The sequence below is a fragment of the Neopsephotus bourkii genome, unplaced genomic scaffold (assembly GCF_033783945.1).
Source record: "Neopsephotus bourkii isolate Nb327-2 ecotype Australia unplaced genomic scaffold, CSIRO-AGI_Nbou_v1 NB_753, whole genome shotgun sequence".
In the NCBI taxonomy this organism is placed as follows: Eukaryota; Metazoa; Chordata; class Aves; order Psittaciformes; family Psittacidae; genus Neopsephotus; species Neopsephotus bourkii.
In genome coordinates, this window is record NW_026901251.1 from 155,922 (window position 1) to 175,491 (window position 19,570).

The 19,570-nt window shown below is 35.7% G+C and overlaps 1 protein-coding gene across 8 annotated transcripts in view; it reads right to left on the minus strand.

Moving 5' to 3' along the window:
• SNTG1 (syntrophin gamma 1) overlaps positions 1 to 19,570 on the minus strand; it is a 305,233-nt gene that overhangs the window by 83,668 nt on the left and 201,995 nt on the right. For all 8 annotated transcript variants that reach the window (XM_061354827.1, XM_061354829.1, XM_061354830.1 and 5 more), the window contains 4 exons: positions 12,942 to 13,044; positions 11,512 to 11,594; positions 10,191 to 10,321; positions 4,602 to 4,731 (listed from right to left, as the gene is read on the minus strand). In XM_061354827.1, coding sequence (XP_061210811.1) covers positions 4,602 to 4,731; positions 10,191 to 10,321; positions 11,512 to 11,594; positions 12,942 to 13,044 — 447 coding nt within the window. The remainder of the gene's footprint in view (positions 1 to 4,601; positions 4,732 to 10,190; positions 10,322 to 11,511; positions 11,595 to 12,941; positions 13,045 to 19,570) is intronic.

Here is a 19,570-nt window from a genome sequence, read left to right on the forward strand (position 1 = left end):
AAATCAAGACTGCAAGGTTGCATGTCTTGCTGAGTACTATCATCATAATGTGTTATAACAACAGCTCCAGCTAGGAAGACAGAAGTTTCTTGCTACAAATTTCCCAGATAATGTAGCTATTCTGGAAACAATATTTCTCAAATAATACTCTTTCCTGTGCTTTTTTCCTAACCTGTCACATGATAGACGTTATCCTTTAAACTCAGATACATTATAATAGTGCAGATGAAACATACTGGAGCAACAACTATACAGTTTGGCAAGACCTAACTTTTTCTTTACAGCTAAATCAGTATGCCCAAGAGGATATAAAATACCTGACAATTCTTCAGTCAAGAAGATACAGGCAACTACTAAAATAATACGTGCATCAAACTGCCCAAAATGTAAGTAAGTATGCAACAAGGCCACATGTAATACTTGATAACAGTGACATAGAAATGGATGTGTTTAAAAATGTCAGGCTGGCAACATCCCATGTTAAAAAAGGGAGGAAAAATAGGTATTTATTTTTGGAATTTTGATGCTGCATTCACTACATTTATTCATTTAGATCTATGTGCCTTAAGACAATTATGGAATAGAAAAAAAAAAAAAAAAAAAAAAAGGGAGCAGGATGTTACAAGTGCATTGAGTTCCGAGTTTTAAATGTTCCTTCAGAAACCTAAATATCAGCACTGGAGTGACTACCTCTGTAGACTTCCCTTTACAAGGCTGAGAACAGGATGCAGAACAAAAACCTGAAATGCCAGGACTCTGTAAACACCTGGATGCCTAACACTGCCTAAAACTCACTTGAACATAAATTTACTTGACAACACCCAATTTATCTGAGTAGTTCTGTCTTGGAAAAAAAAGAAAAGGTATCTGTAAAAACTATTCTATTTGTAATATTTTGAAGACTTCCTATAATCCTCTGTTGTTTTGGCCTTCATTTTACAAGGCTTTCAACTTCTGAATTCTATTCATTATTTGTCCTTTGCACTACTACAGAATATACCACTGTATGAGGTTTCATAATAATGTTAACCTTTTTGGATTTGCTCCAAACATGCTTAGTAACCCCAAAAAATTAAATATTATTGCAATACACAATTTGTGTTGCATCTAAGAGCATAAAATCCCCCAAAACTCCAAAATTACTAACATCAGAGCACCCTGGTGGTTTGCCATGGTATTTCAGCTAAAAAATTAAAATGTGAAATCTGTTCACTTCATGTAAGTGACATTGATTTATTCATGTAATATAACATTTCACAGTATGCTCTTACTGGTGGAAGCATCTACCAGAAAAAATGAGACATGTACTACTAATTTATTTCAGTAACTTACTAAACACTGCAGTAGTCCTGTGATACTTTATTCTTCTCACAAGTGGAACAGATCATATTATTATACTTGTAGGTTTTTTTTCTCCCTTTTTGTACTTTTTTTCTCTTCCTCTACTACTGACTTACAGAATCCCTTTACAGTTACCCAAACTTCAGCACATGATGGATTCATCACATCATGAATTAAAATGTGATATTAAGTCACTTCCAACAGTGCATTTCTACAGTATACAATCTGATTACATACCAACTCAATTCATGTTGTGTAATTTTAAAGGGATGTATTTCATCTCATATATAAGTTCTCCATGGTTTCTGGGGTGCTAAAGAAATGAAAATTAGCAGTATCACTCTCAGTATTCTAGAAAAGCTAGAGGACACTAGTTCAAATTTACTGAATATGAACAAAAAAGACTGCATAACTGGAGTCTGTCTTTGATGAAAATTTGAAGTCACTAATTCAGTTAACATATTGATATTTTTAGCTAATCTCTCATCCTGTATTCAGGATGTAATTTCATATATCTTTGCATTAAAACTGTAAATATTTTGTTGCATAATAATACAATTTTTATCTCACACTGTACAATGATTGATAGTGTAACCACTGCAGGCAAAATGTGTTTGCTTGCAGGCACCATATTCCAGCTTCCATCATGTATATTCAGTTAGCAATATTGCCTATGAAAGAAAGATAATGATGTCAAGATTTTGGTTTTGCTTCTACTCCTGCATTTTTGTTAGCTCCTTGCTCTTTGGTAGATACTGGCTACGCTGATGATTCTGAGAGTGAGTAACATAACCTTTTGGGACATATTAGATCATGACAGAAGAGATTTTGATATTATACTTATAAAAATTTAATTGAACTGTAGACTCAAACATGAAATTTTGGAGCCAGGGACTCAGAACTGTAACACAGATACAGGACCACAGGGACAGAAAGCTATGTTATTCCAACACACATTTGTGAGTCTTGAACTATCAGATCATTTTTTTTCAGCTAGCTTGTGTGTGAAAAAGTAAAATAAATCAGATTTTCTGGTTGAAAATAGTATGCTTTTTTTTCAAGTTATCCAAACATTTATTTGGCAGATTTATTTGGAGAAACTCTCTCTGGCCCCTCAAGGGCAGGTGTGACCGACGTGTGATATACACATCTCTAGGTGCTGAGTCTGAACTCACCACCCTAGGGTCCCTTACCAGTCAAAGGAAAGAAAGCAATGCCCTCAGGGAATTAATCTCATCATAATAGAGATGTTGAAAGTAAATCATATGGATCACTCTTTGGACATTCCGCTTTAAGACATCTAAAGTTAGGCAAGATAAATTCCACCCAAATCTACACAGCCCAAACTTGATTCACAGGTAAAGGAAATGCTTTCAGAAACAATTTAGTTTTTATAGTCTTGTTTTCATCTGCTTCCTTGTTTTTCAAAAGAAGGATATGAGAAAGAGCATGAAAGTTAACCTTTCCATCAGCTAAATGGTGTTTAAATTAAACAAATTGTTTTTCATAACCTCTAGACAGAAATAAGAAGTTAATTGTAACTAAAAATCAGCCAAATTGTTCAGAAGTTCAAATAAAGTCCTATGCTCTCTTTCTTTGGTACTGTATGCCACAGTAAGGGAGACTGTGAGTAAATGCCTCTCTTAAAGGAAAAACATTAACATCAACAGTATGTATATGTCAATAGCCATCTTGTAAAGAAAGAAAATATGGGGACCTCTAATCACATCTAATCATTGTTCTGAGCAACAGTTTGGGTTTTTCCACTCTGTGTGCCTAATGTTTCTTACATTTACTTATCACATATGCTGTCAAATAACTAATTCTTTCTGGCAACTGACAATTTAAAATAAAGTATGTTACAGAAAAGAGAGTCTCATTGGTCTCCATAAATTCATATGGGCTATGAACAATTAGGGCAGTTTTAGATAACTGCCCTAGTTATCTAAATACTGCCCTAGTTATTTAGATGACAGATAACTGTCATAAGCCTTAACTCTCACAGAGTACTTTACAGTCTGTCTTTGGGATAAAGCAAATATGAACACTGGCGTAATAGTTGTATCATCATGTACTGTTGTGAGTAAACAAATACACTGCTTCAGGTAGCAAAAAACATTAATAGTCTGAAATAAACACGAAAAGAGAGAAAAACAGCACTCTCAATTGCCAGAAAGCTTACTTAGACAAGAAAGGTTCTCTACAGCAACAGAACTGTAAGGATGAATAAATAGCCATAAAGTTGGCTTGTACTGCATGGAAGCTTGCAGATGGTGGATGAATTCATGTCTGTCACGTTTTTATAATACAATGACTTTTACATATTGTTGCCAGATGGAACATAGTTTTGCATCTTGAATATAAATCTCCAAGAAATACAACTTCCTTCTATACTTTCCCTGTATTTGAAACAAAAGCAAACTCAGAGGCAGGTTTGGGAGTCTAAAGCAGATTTAAGGAAATCTGAGAGAATGTAAATTAAATTCTCTAGGGCTTCCTTGTTATAACTCATTTCAAAATAATGGAATTACCCATGTGTTCCATACTTTTTGAGGAAAATCAGGGAAGATATCATATAGGCTTCTGCAGGAAAAAACTACATCATTTATCAAATACAAAACACATCCAAGGCAGTTCCAAAAGATCTTTCAATTGAACTTACTAGTAGTTTGGTATAACTTTTGTGTAGCATTTATTCTTGCTTCAATAAAAAGAGACACCTATCCAACAAGATCAGATCATAAAAGCACAGTGCATGAATTACAGATGCATTAAGCCTTTGCTGATAACGAACATCTGTGTCTATAACACAGAAGCACCTTGCCATTCTCCTTGCGTTAAACAATACCTAAACAGACCTAATATCTAATTCAGATCTGATTATACCAGTCTTTATATAGATGTGTTTCCTCAAACTATCAAGAAAGTAGAGATTCTATTTTTTTTATATGTGCTTACACATTACACCTGGCTTTCTCCTGTGTGTTTGGTCTTTGTTTCTAATGCTAGCTGGTATTGCTAAGAAGCAAATAACTCTGATAGTGATAAAGTGAACTACATGACTTTAGGGAGGAATGTTTTCCCATTCAATGGTTTCTCACAAAGTCTGATTTGATGACAAACTTGAGTTGACTTCTCTCAGACAGCCTCAAGCACTGTTTATATGCAGATAATTCTGTGTGTGAACCCATTAGGCTTTTATGACAGTTATGATCAAGTATGATTGGGAAACCTTCTGGCTTATTTGGATCCATACTTACATTGTGCTTTGTGAGGTTGGAAATGTTACTTGCTATTGCTTGTAGCCAGTCAATACAGTCTTCAGCAGAGAGACACTGAATTATTCCACTGCAAACCCCATCCACAGCAATTACTTGGAATGCATTTTGCCTATAGACATATCATAATAGATTAGGTCAGAAGAAAATTTCATCTATTCTAGCATATCATCTTAACAATGTTTGTAGAAATGTTTTCTTACAACGGTCAGCCACTGAACACTGATAAATTGCTGTTTTTTCTGTTTTATAAATACCTGACATATTAAAATGATCATGCTAAAAGGTCAACTCAGTCTATATTAAGGTTCCATGAAGCTATAAAAAAATTCCATGGACTAGCTCCACAGAACCTTGACCAACACTGCATGACTTCAGAGGATAAACAAGTGAAATAGCCGATACGTGCCAAAAAGTCAATACTTTAATACTGCAGACCACAGAGAGGGAAGGTGAGCATTGCACACTCTAAACAACCATTTGCAAAATTCACGAATTACCAGTACCTTTTTATCAACAACTTTTGTTTCATTTTTCTAATACATTTCATTTTTCTAATACATTTCTAATACATTGTTTAAATACAGTAAGGTCTGGACACCCCTTGTCAGCTGCTCTTGGTTAAAGAGTTTTGTTCCTTTTCTAAACTACTGGTAGAAAAGCTGTAGAATTAAAAATCAATCAGGTTGCATTAGTGACTTTTACAATTGCATTTCTGAATATAGGATCATTACCAAAATACACTGAAATGCCAAGAGACATTCAATGACAAAAGCAATTGACACCTGGGTGCTTCTACCCCAGCACCAATCTGGGCATGTATGCAATAATCTGTCTTGCTTTATAGATTGACTTTCCACAGCTGAATGCTGAGCAATTACAGAATGAGAGAAAACTTTCAGACGTTAAAAGAGTAGCAGACCTAATTTCTTCAGTAAATAGGCTTCTTGGCTAAAAGCCTTTGGAAGGCTCACAGGTTTCAGAACCAAAAAACTTCAATATTAATCCATATCCCAGAGTGAGAGATACTAAACATACAGAAAATACCACATTCTACCTCTGTCACACTGCTACAAACCTACCTGTCAATGATCAATTAATGGTTTAAAATTAAGTACATAGTTCAGACTCTTTAAGAATGGCTCAAGCAAAGTGATCATTATCTTCAGGGTAAAACTGAGTGTCACTTATGACAGTTTCTGAAATCTCAAGACAGATATCCACTCAGCAAAGTCTGTTGGTTTTTTTCTGCCTTTTGAAATTATCTTCTAGTTGTATAAAATCTACAGCTAATACCTATCTCTACCACAAAGGTCTTTGCTGCATCCATGTCAAGTACAGGCTTATCTTTTGGTCAGGAGAAGCATTAAAAATTAACTAGACCCACCCCACTGCTTTGAGATTTTCATCATGAGAACTAGCTCTTACAGGAGGATTAGACTTACATATCCTGACACGATCATGAAGAGACCAGTGGTTTATCTAAATCCGTTATCTAACTTTTCAGTTTAGTTGCCTTTTTACATGGGTAGTGAATGCTCATTAACATGGGTAGTGACTTCTCATTAAATTCCCAAAGGTACGAACTGAGAGCTACTTGTTTCAATGACTCATGTGCATTGAAATAAGTAGCTCTCAGTGGTCACGTACCTGACATGGACATGTACTTATGTCAGATAAAGTTTTTGAGAAAGGTTTAATTAAAGCATCTTCAGATAACACAGCTAGCATTTATTTGCTATATCCTTATTTTAAATGGCTATAAATATAAATGGTAAATTCTTCAAGAATAAAATTCTAAGTCCTTACACGAAGAACATGGCATGATGCTCAAATCTGTTGACTATCTCTTACAGCATTAATTTCAGGACTCCCCTTCTTTCTACTCAGTCTATTGCAAACCAAAGTAGGAATCCACGTAATCTATTAATGTGTGATGCTAACTTGCACAAGCAAAGAAACCCTGTTCCAGATTCAGTCCTGATGAACAAATTTCCTTCACACTATACACATTGAATCTGATGCATTCAGGGCATCAGACTGTTCCTACTGTTCCCTAGGTATTTGATGTATGCACATAGAAAAAAACAGCATTCATTCAGAGTGTTCTTGCCCAAGTATCAATGAGCACAGACAAACTCCGAAATATGAAAAGTTATTAGGCTTTTGATAGTGAAAACAGCTTTGTAAATAGCAAGTACAGAAAAATTAATGAATTAGCTTCCATTTCATTTTGCTTTCTAATTTTCAATATCCTATTATTAATGTTGTTCTATATAGCAGTCTCTTTTAAAAATTATCATCTACCTTCCTCTCATAACACATTTTGAGATGGATTAACAATTTTAAATATTCCAGTAATTTAAAACACTCTTATTAACTTCTTGATAGCAACCTAAAATGTTTGGTTTATGCTTTTTTTAAGGAAACTCCACTCCCTCTGCTATATTTAGACTATTTTTTTTTCTTTAAGTACTCTTAACTTCCTCCTGTTAGACAACATAGAAGGACACAAGGAGAAAAAAATATCAGAGTAGGTATTCAAGGTTTAAGTGTGATGTATTTTGTTTTGTATGAATATATTTTCAAATTTATTTTCTGGAAATCCAAACCTCAGGAATATCATTACTACCTAAAAATCTGTCTTTGTAAAATACAAGTGTTATAATGTGCACTTTAAGCTCATGTATTATTGATGCAGAAGACTAAATTTTAAAACCCTAGAACTATGACAGTTGAGTATGCTCTAATTTTCTATGTCAGTAGTTCTGTTCAATTCAATATCTTATCTGAAGTGTACAGCAGAACAGATCTCAGATTTGACTGTCACAGTTTTAGGCCACTTATGCTTCATGCTTTTAATTATTTCTATTTCAACCACTGTTAAACATTGAGCTAAAGGTTTTCAGAAAATTTAATAAAAAAAACCTCCTGCATCCATGGTGAATACAACCTGTTTCCTTTCAGTTCAACCAACACACTGTTGTAGCCTTTGGTTTACACTTCCCCGAGCTCGCCACTATTATTGAGAAAAAGGATCATGGCGTCAAGTAAATATGATTTTGCTATTACTAGTCAAAAGCTGCAGGCTATTTTAAGCTTCAGAATTATCTACTGCTAAAATAACTGTTCCCTAACCTGCTTTAATTTCAGCTCTGTGAATAGGAAAATGCTGTCAGACCTAGGCAGATCTAAGCAACAACAGCCCTTAAAATCAACTGAGGCTATGGGAAGGTTTTGTCCAACTTCCAAATGTTTGTGAGAATGAATAAGAAAGAAGCATGCCATGATAAGAAAAGGTAAAATTAAAGCTATGCAAACCCCAAACTGAGGTTGAAGAACGCTCCTCTTCCACCAGTTTCAGGGGTGGGGTTCATTAACCCACTCCCTGGGGTAGATGGTAACAGTTGACAGTAGGACCCACAAAAACACATGGAAGGGGGAGCATAGAAACAGAGAAAAGGTACTGGGAAGGCTCTTCCATGAAACAGTCTTTCCAGAAATAGTAACAAAGTTTTTCTGTATTAACTTCATAATTTTTCATGCGTTACCCTGGAAGAACTGCTAGTCTCTGATGTGCCACTAGGGTATAGCATAACACACTATTCTTCCCAGACTCACACATCTAAGCTGGAAGACATGAAGGCTACATGGGAAAGCCAGAGTTTATTTCAATTAGTAAGGGTTCACAGCTTCACAAGTCCTTTGTGCTTATTTTAGGAGCTAATGTTTCTGATTAATTAGAAGTAGTAGTAATAGAGACACATGCTCTATAACTGTATACAGCTGTCCTCCAGTTAATGACTCACATGCTGTAACTCATTGAATTTGTTTGTACTACAATTTCGTTCTTATATATACATAAAATACCTAGGTATTTAAAACTTTTAACAAGTTTAACCACTGTGTGCACTGAAATACTACTTCCTGGAAGTGGCGGGACATTGCCTGCTGATGGAAGTAAATGATAAACCTTTTGTTTGCTTCTGTGTGTAGCTTTTGCTTTATTAAACTGCCTTTATCTTGACCCAAGGTTTTTCCAATCACCCTTCTTCCCCTGTGTCCTGCTGAGCTGGGGAGTGATCGAGCAGCTTGGTGGGCACCTAGCATCCATCAGAGTGATGCCATATTTGTGAACCTGACTATGAGCTTCGCACAGCTTTCCCAGTGATTGGGAGACAAAATGGCAATGAAATTAGATGTTAACAAATGTAAAGTAACACATATGGGAAAAAATAACCTTAGCTATATGTAAGTAACAAAGGACTCTACTGTAGCCATAAACATTGATGAAAGAAATGCAAGAGTTACAAAAAACATTTCTCTGAAAAACAGAGCTCAGTAACAGTCAAAAGGTAATAGGCTATTACAAAGTATTAGATAAGAACAGAGAAAAATTATGCAAAACAGCATTATGTCTTAATATAAACCAAGACAGACCCTCCTTGAAGTCTGGATCCCTTTGTCATATAGAAAATATATTAGAATTATGAAAGAAACACAGAGAATAAGAAGGATACTCAGATCTATGAAAGGGTTTCTCTAGAAGTAAATAATAACAGTGATCCTTCAAATTTTAGAAACGTAAGACAGTAATCTGAATTTATGAGAACATAAATCAAGAACGATTATTTAGCATTTCCATCGATACAAGAGTCAGGGCCCAGAGTCCACCCGCTTCCCCCTCCTGGGAGAGCAGCAGCTTGTGCTTGAGGCTAATTCTGCCATGATGTGGCTGTGAGATGTGGCATCAGTCTGCTGTGGAACAGCTTGAGTAGGAGGGCCTACTCACCTGGGAGCTGCTTATCTGCTCAGGTTTTTGCCTTTGGTCCTTGCCTGAGTTTGGTTTCACCTATGCCTGTGCCTGGTCATGTAACCCACTGATTCAGACCTGACGTGTAGGCTGCATCTCCAGCCTGACCTGGCCCTACCTTGCCATGATGGACTCATCTGAAGACCACCGCTAGGCTTGCTCTGCTCCTCCACTGAGGGAAGCAGAACAGGGCCCTTGTCTGTATGGACAATTCCTTGTCCAGGTTTGTCAGCTCTTGGCTCGCCTTCCCCATGGGGCAACCAGCCCTTGCTGCTCCCAAACAACAGGATTATTTCACCCAGTGAAGTTATCAGGCAAAATACTTAATACAAATGGAAGGAAGTAAATTTTAAAAATAAAATTACATTGCAGAGCTCAGTGAGAAAAAATGAGCCTGAAAAACTTAGCTCAGTGCATTGCAAAACTAAAGGTATTAAAAAACAACAGCTAAGAAAGAAGCTTTCCAGAAGAGGAGCATTAGCAGTTATTAAATATGACAATCTATGTGTACAAACTGAGAAATGGGCCTGACAACTAGGTGCAAGTGGGAAGATCATGTTTCCTCCCCTCCTTCTGGCTGATGTGAAAGCAGAACATGGGTGAAAGTGTACCTCAACAGACCTTTATGAAAGCTCCAATATCTCATGTCTCTGACAGCTGTGGTAGAATTAATAATGCCATTCTAACAAGGCAACTCCCTAAGGCTTTTATATGTCAACCAAGAAGTCAAGTTGTTTCAACTTTCTGGAATTCTTTACCTGCACAAATCTGATCCTGGAAGGTACTGGGAAAATCGTGAATGAAGAAGTGGAATTAATCGGAGATCACACCACCTTTTTTCCCACCTAAGTCCTGGGGATGCTGGCCATGAAGAACATGATAATGTATCCTGAAAAAAATTAAAAGGTCCTTATCAGTTTTGGGCTTCATTGTAAGTACTCAGCAGATTTGGAAAGAGAGAGATAGAGTTCAGAGACTTTATATTTCATTTGGCAGTGTTTCGCTTTCCCCAGACCATTTGGCATCAGTTTTAGCTAGTACTGGAGACATTCTGAATTTCCCACAAATAAAATAAATCTGAACCTCACCATCAATATGCTTAAAGGAAGTGTGAGGAACAGTATTCTAAAACCCTAGGGAAAACAGACTGTGCCCTCTTTTTTAAATGGCTAGTTATGAATAAAAGTGAATGTTTACTATGTATCTCATCATCAGCTACTAGCCTTTTATCTGTGCCCTGAATAAAGGTGATCTCTAAATTATTCACTACACAACCATAACTCAGTTGTTCCCTGTGGTCCTGTAGACATTTACATACCTGTCTATTTTAACAAATCACCTCAAAACCTGGTAATTGTGCATGGGATTTAACATGTAATGAAAATTGTTTAGTCAAAACTACATGCTTTACCTATTTACACAAGATATTACATATGTTTTCACCCATCATAAAGACAAATGCACAGCAAAATCCCCTTAAGAACAATATAATGATGGAAATTTTGTATTTCCTGGCTAAGAAAATTGTTTAAAGCCCCTCATTGCATTCCAAAGGCATCTTTTAATAAAAATCTGATCAGACATCTATAGCATTTCATCCTAGAGAGAACTTCCTCTATAATGCCATCATTCTTTGGCAAAATTTCAAGTGTAAATTACTAGAAACAAAGTACTCTGAACTTAAACCAGCAAAACCATGCACCTAATATAGAAAACTATCCTGAAAAAAGCTTTCTGCCTTTCTTTAAATAGGTATGTTTTCATTTTTATAATTTTAATTCCTATGCCATCAAAATAATCTAGAAGGAAAAAACTTCTGCAAAATCCCTCCTGCTCAGATAAAAGTAGTAATCATATCTGTCAAGGCACAGTCTCAGTGGTTATGATTTGTCATATTTTAATTCCCAGCCATAATGTCTGGCAACTTCTTTCGCCCTCTATGGAACTGTCTATCTCCAATGTTAACTAGAGTGCGACTCATGTTGCTGTGCTTTATTAGGTACTTCCGCTTAGGTATTATAGTATAATTAATTTCCTATTTAATGCCACAAAAAAAAAAAATTAAAAACCTGCTCTTACCGTGTTGTTGGGGTGGTAGTTGAGATGCAAACCACTGTCACACAGGGGAGAGGATGTGCCACTGCTTTGGTCGCTGGGGGCACCTAATACAAATATGAATTGACAAAAAAATCTTAATTAATTTATAATGCTAGAATTCAAATTTGTGTATTTCTCTGTGTGTGCATATACCCTCCCCCCATTAGATTTGTCATATCTAACATTCATGTACTTTCTCCATTCAGCCAGCATCAATCCTCTGGTTTGCATGGGTAGCTTTCATCAGCTAAGTAGAGAAGCTCAAGAAAACCTCTCCTGGTGCATTGCTTAATAGAGTTCATAGTTTGTTTAGCAAGAAAAATCAATGGGTTTTGCAAATTTGATAATAAAAGGGAAGTGTGTACCCCCTTGCTCACTTTTCATGGGAAGGAACTAGTCATGACAATGCTTTTGTTAGTCTTGATGATGTTTACAGTTCTAACTCCTTGTAACATTTTAGGAAACTATATGCTAAAGTCCAGAAATAATATGATAGGATTGATGTAAATGCATGTTTCTGTGCATTACTCCGGGTACTCTGTGGTAACACTACCTTTCATAAAAGGAACAAATGTACTGTTGTGTAAGATTATGGTGTTCTAAATTATTTCTTGTCCCACTAAATTTTAATACGCATGCAAAAGATAAAGAGAGTATTTCATCAAATGATTTTATAAAATGTTATTTCATAATTGACTATTTAATTACTACTAAAAAGGTTGAAATTATTGAAACAAAATATTTGTTTTACTGCTTAAAAAATCAAGCAATTCATTTTACCCTCTTAGGTGCAAGAAGCAGAAGGAAAACAGTGGTGACAAAAGACACAGGTTGACATATAAATATGCTTGGATATGCTGCAATTGTCTATAATTATGCACCCACACTTACAATTTAATATAATTAAAGGAAGACAGCTGTCTCCATATGTCTCTCATGGGGCTAGTTGACTAAAACTAAGTTGGACTTAAACAAAACATTTATCATCCCAGAGTAATTTATTCTTAGGTAGACAGACATTTCCACCAAAGCCTCTGAATTTTAAATGGGAAAGTCAAGCCATCTAAACATACACACACAATCTCACTGTCACATTTACAAGACATAATTCTTTCAGACTAAAATGTCTCTGTATCATACTGTAAACTAATGTAATTTCACTGTTTTACCTGCAGCTTTGCTGATTCACACCAGTCAAATGCCTTGTGATTTGTTTTTCAAGCAAAGATAGCAATTTTTTGCTTGAGGTGAATGTTACTACAATACCTGGCAATACAGGCAGCTCATGCTCAGGCAGTAGTGCTGACCAAAAAAGCTCCTGTAAATCACCCTCAATGCACTTGCACTTGCAAGCTGCAAGCATTTATGAACACTGAACTGAGTTGTCATTTGGCTAATTAATAAAGGCTTACATGCACAATCTTCATTTAGTGGCAGTTTGAGAAAAGCAGGTGCTCTTTTCAGAAAGGACACAGTTAGGGTCACTTCTTCCCCTGCGTTGCGAAGGACCTGAACCTGGAAGAGAAATACAAGATAGGGCACCATAGATATGTATGGCCAAAATGCATCAGCAAATTCAAGCAATACCACATAGCTTTCACATACCAGAACATAACTGCTTAGCCATTTATTGCAATGACTCTTTTAAAAAAAGCAAGATTTAATGTTTGCTATATACTTGTCAGTTGAGCTTCTAGAAACACATTCAGGTAGTGGAGCAGTGGGGGGGGGGCACGTGCCTGCTACAGTAGCACTGGCTTTTGCACTATTACTCAACTTGCTCCCTGAAACCGTTCAGCTGTGCACCTCCTTCTTTCAGATCTAGCATCAGCCACACTAGCTTGTATGCATAAAAAAAGTAATCAAAAACAAACCACCCTCCCCCCAGGTTGTCTCATAAGTCCCCAACCAAAACAATAGCAGTAGCTTCCACAGTCGTGCCATAATCCTCTGATTAAGTCTTTCCAACAGCCAGAGTGAAATTTAGGAAGCACTCTAGCATAGGTCAGAGACCTAATCTTCCTTACAGCCACAGAGGAAAAGTACCTATTTTAAGCCTTAAGTCTTAGATAAGCACAAGCTTGGGTTTTGCCAAAGGGCAACTTGCATTCTGGACACAGGAATGCATAAATCACCTATGCACCTGTGACGGCTTTTAGCCTTCCTGTACTCTCCCACAATTGCTCCTGCAGCTCTTGTTCATGCCTTTAGCTTTTGTGTGCTACAGCTGATAAATCCCTCAAGACATATGGCAGACAAAGGGAACCCCAGGCACTTCTCCAGAGTGGCACAAAAGAGGCACAACAGCAACTAAGCAAAAATTCTGTACTTACAGTGAAGGAATAGTATTTTAATCAGTTTATTATAACATGTGAGCCAAGAAGCATCAGGTCACACAACTCTGATTCACAGAAGAACTATTTCCTGTTCTGGCTGTATAACTTCAAAACTCTTCAAGGGCTGATTTAATTTGGGCTTACAAAGACAGAACCGTATCTCTATCTGTGTGACTGTGCTGGTACTGTGCATACAGACAGCTACACAGTAACACATTAATGTTTTAAAGTAGCATGGATCTGCTCCCTTTTTACTGTGTTTTCATAGTAGCTGGGTAACACACAGGTAACCATTCTGTGATTATGCTACTTGTGAGAAAGCTTTGTAAATAATTTATGGAGGATTGCTATTCTTTAATATATTCCTAGCAACAACCTATCCTACAGATTTAGTTATAAATGTATATAACTATACATTAGGTATACATTTATGCATATAACTAAATGGTTTGATGCTTACACATGGAATCACTGCATTACATTAAGTTAACTTAAATAAATTCCTCAAGAAAAAATATCAACTTTGCCTTTAAACATGCAAGCATAATACTTCCTCCTCCACACTGGTTGCTACAGAGGAGTAACGATATGATGACAGAATATTGGATCCAGTATCTGAAATACACTCTAAAATTTTAGTCTTTCTATTGTTTAAAAAAGCATAGTGGTTGTCATGGCACAATTTGCATTGTAGTGTTTATTTATACATATGTGTGCAAATAAACAAACATACAGCAAAAAAACATTCATTAACTTAAACTATATGCCACAAACTTAATCTCTAACAAGAGCCTCTTTGATGAGCACTTCCCAGATCTGATGTGTTTTATACTTTAGAATTCCTAAGTGTACATATTTCATAGAAAAAAGATGACTTGAAATCTGCAGAACAGTAGATCAAGACTGCAGAGTCCTGAATTCCACCAGAGAAACCCTATTGTATTCTCAGCCTCCATAGAAAATTCATCCTTCTCCTCTCTATGTAGCAGTCACACAGTTCAGAGTAGTCCTAGCCAAAGCAAGCAAAAAGCTTACAGGCATGTATTCTCTATTGAAAGGACAAATAGACGAACTGCAGGTATACTATAACTACACCTAACTTTTAAAAATTATTTCTTTTCACTCAGGAATAGGGAAGAAATAAGTGGAAAAGTTACAGCATTTACAACTTTAATTTATGAAGTCACCTTTTAAGATACCTCGGAAGTGGATATCATCTGTGAAAGAAGCTGAGACAGTAAACTCTGCCCCTGAATCTTTAATCTTCCAAGAGTAAAATAAGCCACAAACATGTATGATTTCATTTGACAACATATTGTCCTGTAAAGGCTAGAAGTTGCCATAAGTAGTCTAATGTGACCTTTTTTCTCACACCTCTCTCTCACACCTTTTTATCTCGTAGGATGAAGAATTTAATTTGGTACACGTTTTAGTTGATATTAGCAATACTTATTTCACTGAACTGCATTTTCAAGTGTATGAACCATATAAACCATTTTGACACGCAGAATAAAGACTAAAGAGATATAAAAGATTAAAAAACTACTACATAATAATTACAACAAAGAGGAGGTGAGCTATCAATTCCATTTCACTTACTTCCTAGTCATTGAAAAAGACATTCTGTGAAATAAGGCTAGCTGAAGAAAATGGGATTGTTAATTAAATTTATTGTCATTTTGTAGCTTTCAGTTAAAAGTTTTACTGTTATTTTCTATTTCTTGTTTTTATTTTATGCAAGAAATTAATAATTACTGAACTGCTTTAAATCAAATATGCCTTTTAGGAATCATTTACTTCATGTACTTATGTGTACACCATGCCATACCACCATTCCTCCGTGCAGAAAGAGAACAAGCTACAATAGGAATCTACTTTTAGCGAGGGATATTTTTAGTGGTATGCCAGAACAGCTCTTGTTCATAAATGGAATATTGTTATCTTTTACAAAAAAATATAGCAGCCCAAAGTAATGTAACAAATTCTCATGGAGGGTTATGTTTACGAGAAAAAAACCCAACCCCAAACCACTTGAAAACATAGAGCCAAACAATTTGTCTGGAATACAGTATGAATTTCTAGAGTTTTACAAACATGAATGGAATTCTACCAATGTTCAGATTACTGGCTTATCAATTATTTTTCTCTCTTCCTTATTGCCTAACACCAGATTAGCTCAACTTTATAAAGAAATTTTAGTAAAATGACGACTGTGTGAAAGTAAATGTTTCCTCAGGCTTGGAAAATGTACATTCATTAAAAAGTAGTTCATCTGCACAAGTATATTCATGCAGTCCTGAAAATCAGTAGCATATTCCACTAACAAAGTAGTAATGAGCTTTTACAACTGAAGGTAACCCATAAACATACTGAAGAAACCCAAGGTCAATCATGATATAATATTTTAGATTAAAAAATGGATAGGTATCTACTCAGCCATCCTGCTCTCTTACTTGGAAAAGAGCTCCCTCATTTATTGCATATACATTGCCAATGCCTTGTCAATCACACACTATCATTGACAACATATGTGTTTGTTATTCCTGGCAGTGATAATTCTAGAACTATTTGAAGGTTACTTTCAAAGACAAGATGGAAATAGAGTACCTAAATCCTTTATACATATTTTTCAGAGTTACAGCATGTTTTCTGACTTATAAGAAAAACTTAGAGCTAGGCCGAACAGTGTAACTAACTCCAGATTTAATTTTTTTTGCCAGCACCATCATATATTGTATGCATGATAAAAATGACATAAGACTAAAAAGCCAGGGACTAGTTTCTCCTTCCTGTAAACAATGAGGCTCTCTTAAAAAAATGTAATTTAGAAGACTCTCAAATTTCTTCTCATTTTGCAATGTCTACTTCCATCTTTTAATATAATTACGTTGAATTCCTAATATGTTAGTCCATAAATTAGAAAAAAACCCCATGGGTTTTAGTTTAGGTTTTTTTTTCTCCCCATTCAAAGATAAGGTGCATTTTAAAGAGCAAAATAGAGTACTGTGGAGATCTTGATTCACTGGAGGTTGAACAGTAGTGTTAAAGTGGCATTGCATTTTTTTCAGTAGTTAAAAGCAACAACAGGTCACTGGAAAAAGGGCACTAATATTATTCCAGCCCCAATTTTTATTCTAAAGAACTGTCTGGACCTTCGAGAAAAGGAGTTTTACTAGGAATTCTGCATACAATTGCTAATTGACCACTGATTTCCATAAAGATCCTATCCCTTGCAGAAAATGTTTCAGCATTGGGTAGAATATAAATACCATTTTTCATCATTAAAGGTAGCTATTTATTTGATGAGCGACTAGTCCACAATTAATTGCTTTCTTTTAAAATACATTCCCCACTGTGTTTAAATGGTAAAAAAAGTCAGTACGAATGAAATGTAGCTAAATAAGTAAGAGATCTTACCTTCATTACTGGTAATAGAGAAGGCAGTTCTAAATTTACATCAAATAAAAATATTTTAAAGATCCCCCATCATAAGAATTTGGTGAAGATGAGATAGTGCTAAATCCACAGAATATCTGCTGGAAAGAAATTTAACTCAGTAGTGGACCTAACACTTCCCAAGTCTAACAAGATTATATCTCCCCACCATAAGCCATGGAAAAACTCCCTTTGGAAGAGATCTATAGGTCTATGCACTTGACCTGAAAATTTCTAAAGCACTGCATCCCAGATTGCAGAAAATGCATGGCCGGGCACCATTAAGAAGATTTGCTTTTTTCCTGTACCACTGAAAAGTAATAATCCATTTTATTCCCAGAGGCTGCACTGACCATTCATGATGTATGGGATTTATTTCCTATGAAGCCCTAGATTTTTAATGTTTTCAAGATCTTTTACAAAACATTTGATTTCAGGCAATGAATTCAACTTCCTATATCAGGGGTTTATTTTAGTAGTTAGCAATGAATAGTAGTTTAGTAGCTGTAGTTAGCAATGTGTTGAAGCAGATGTTGCATGCATTAAATAATAAAAAGCTATTCAATATTGCTGTTACTACTTGATTTAGACTTATTTTTGTATTTAATTTAGTAAGCAATACTAGCTATTGATCTGTTGGTGCTCAGTGTCTACTGAAGTCATCCCTGAAGCAGGAAGAAGCTGTGACACTGAAGTCTTAACATCCCATCAACATTATGGCTCTATATTAAATCCCTGCTGCTGTTTTAGAAATCAGGTTTATGTATTTAATGTAGAATGAGTTGATGTCAAAAGAACTACACAAACAGAAACACTAAATACTGCCAGTAAATTTCCTTATGCAAAGCATAAGCTTACTACCAGTGGGATCAAGAAACAATTTACATCTACCACAAATAGCCCTACATAAAGTTAGGATACTCATGAGTGAAGTGAGATGGGCAAAAATAATGGTTGTGCTTGTCTCAACTAGTAGCTATGTGAAACAATAGAATTAGAAAAGCCAGTGTTTCTGAAGCAACACTGTCTATATTTCCATGAAATTACTGTAATGACTGCAAGGGGGCCATTTGAAGAAGCTAATTTTATTGGTGATGTGCAATAGTGCTGAATAAAACCTCTACATAATAATAACACCAGTCTGAATTTTTAATAATGTCTACAATTATATTGCCTTTTAATTTTATAAAACCTTTTAAAGTCCCACTTCAAGAAAACACTTGAGCGTATGTTGAAGTCTCTCTCAATATATTCAGGAAAGCACTGAGGCGTGAATTCCCTTTGACTTCAGTAAGCATTCTTTCCTGAATAAGACTAAATCCCTTATTAAATTACCAATGAAATTTACCCACCAATGAAGTGGTAAAGATTTAACCAGAAGATTATATAGTCCCTAAGACCTGTGTTCTGAACTGAAGCAAATTCCACTCTTCAGCTTTAAAGGAAAATTCAGTTATTTGATGACTACATTGAATTATAAACATCTGGGAGGGGGGAGGGAGGAGGGAAGTAAAAAAAAAGGCAGAAGTACCTTCCCAGCCACTGTGCAGTTATACAGTGCACTACTAGCAAATTCATTGGTAGCTTTTGGTACAATAACATAAAAGCCCAAAGCTATCAGGTTCAAAAGATGCACAAAACTGTTTTGAATTGTTTTTATTTAAAAAATTAACTGCTTTATTCAGTAAAAGCCATGTAGTCAATACAGAATATTTGCATTAAAAACACATCACCGTATGGGGGGATGATATTCATAACAGTGTTTACCAACAATGAAAGTTAATTAACAAATAAAACAGTAAAACCTATCAAAGCTTATTTCCTTCAGAAAATTTCTCTTTCTGACATACAGAGCAAACTAGAAACATCATTTTATGACAGCAGTTCCTATTCAGGCTGCACAACTCAAAGTATACTTCAGACCATTGTTTGACACTACCATAGTTGTAGGTTTTGAATTTTTGCTGCCTGGTTCCAGAACGAGCCTTATATATTTAGATGCAAATGGACTGCATACTAGAAGTGGGAGCTTCCTCAAACAAGGCAAAAGGAAATGTGGGGCAGAATATGGCACAAGACATGTCTTTCTATTCAGAACTCTCTTCTGAGTGTATCTCACTACTGGCACTGATTTTAAAAAGTGCACGGGGACGCAGTAAGATAAGCAGCTGCAGCAAAGATTCCCTACTGAGCCTACAACTGAGCAATTATTCTGAAAAGTGGTGGATAGAAATTTACAGCTTCTTAAGAAAACACAGGAACTGAATCAA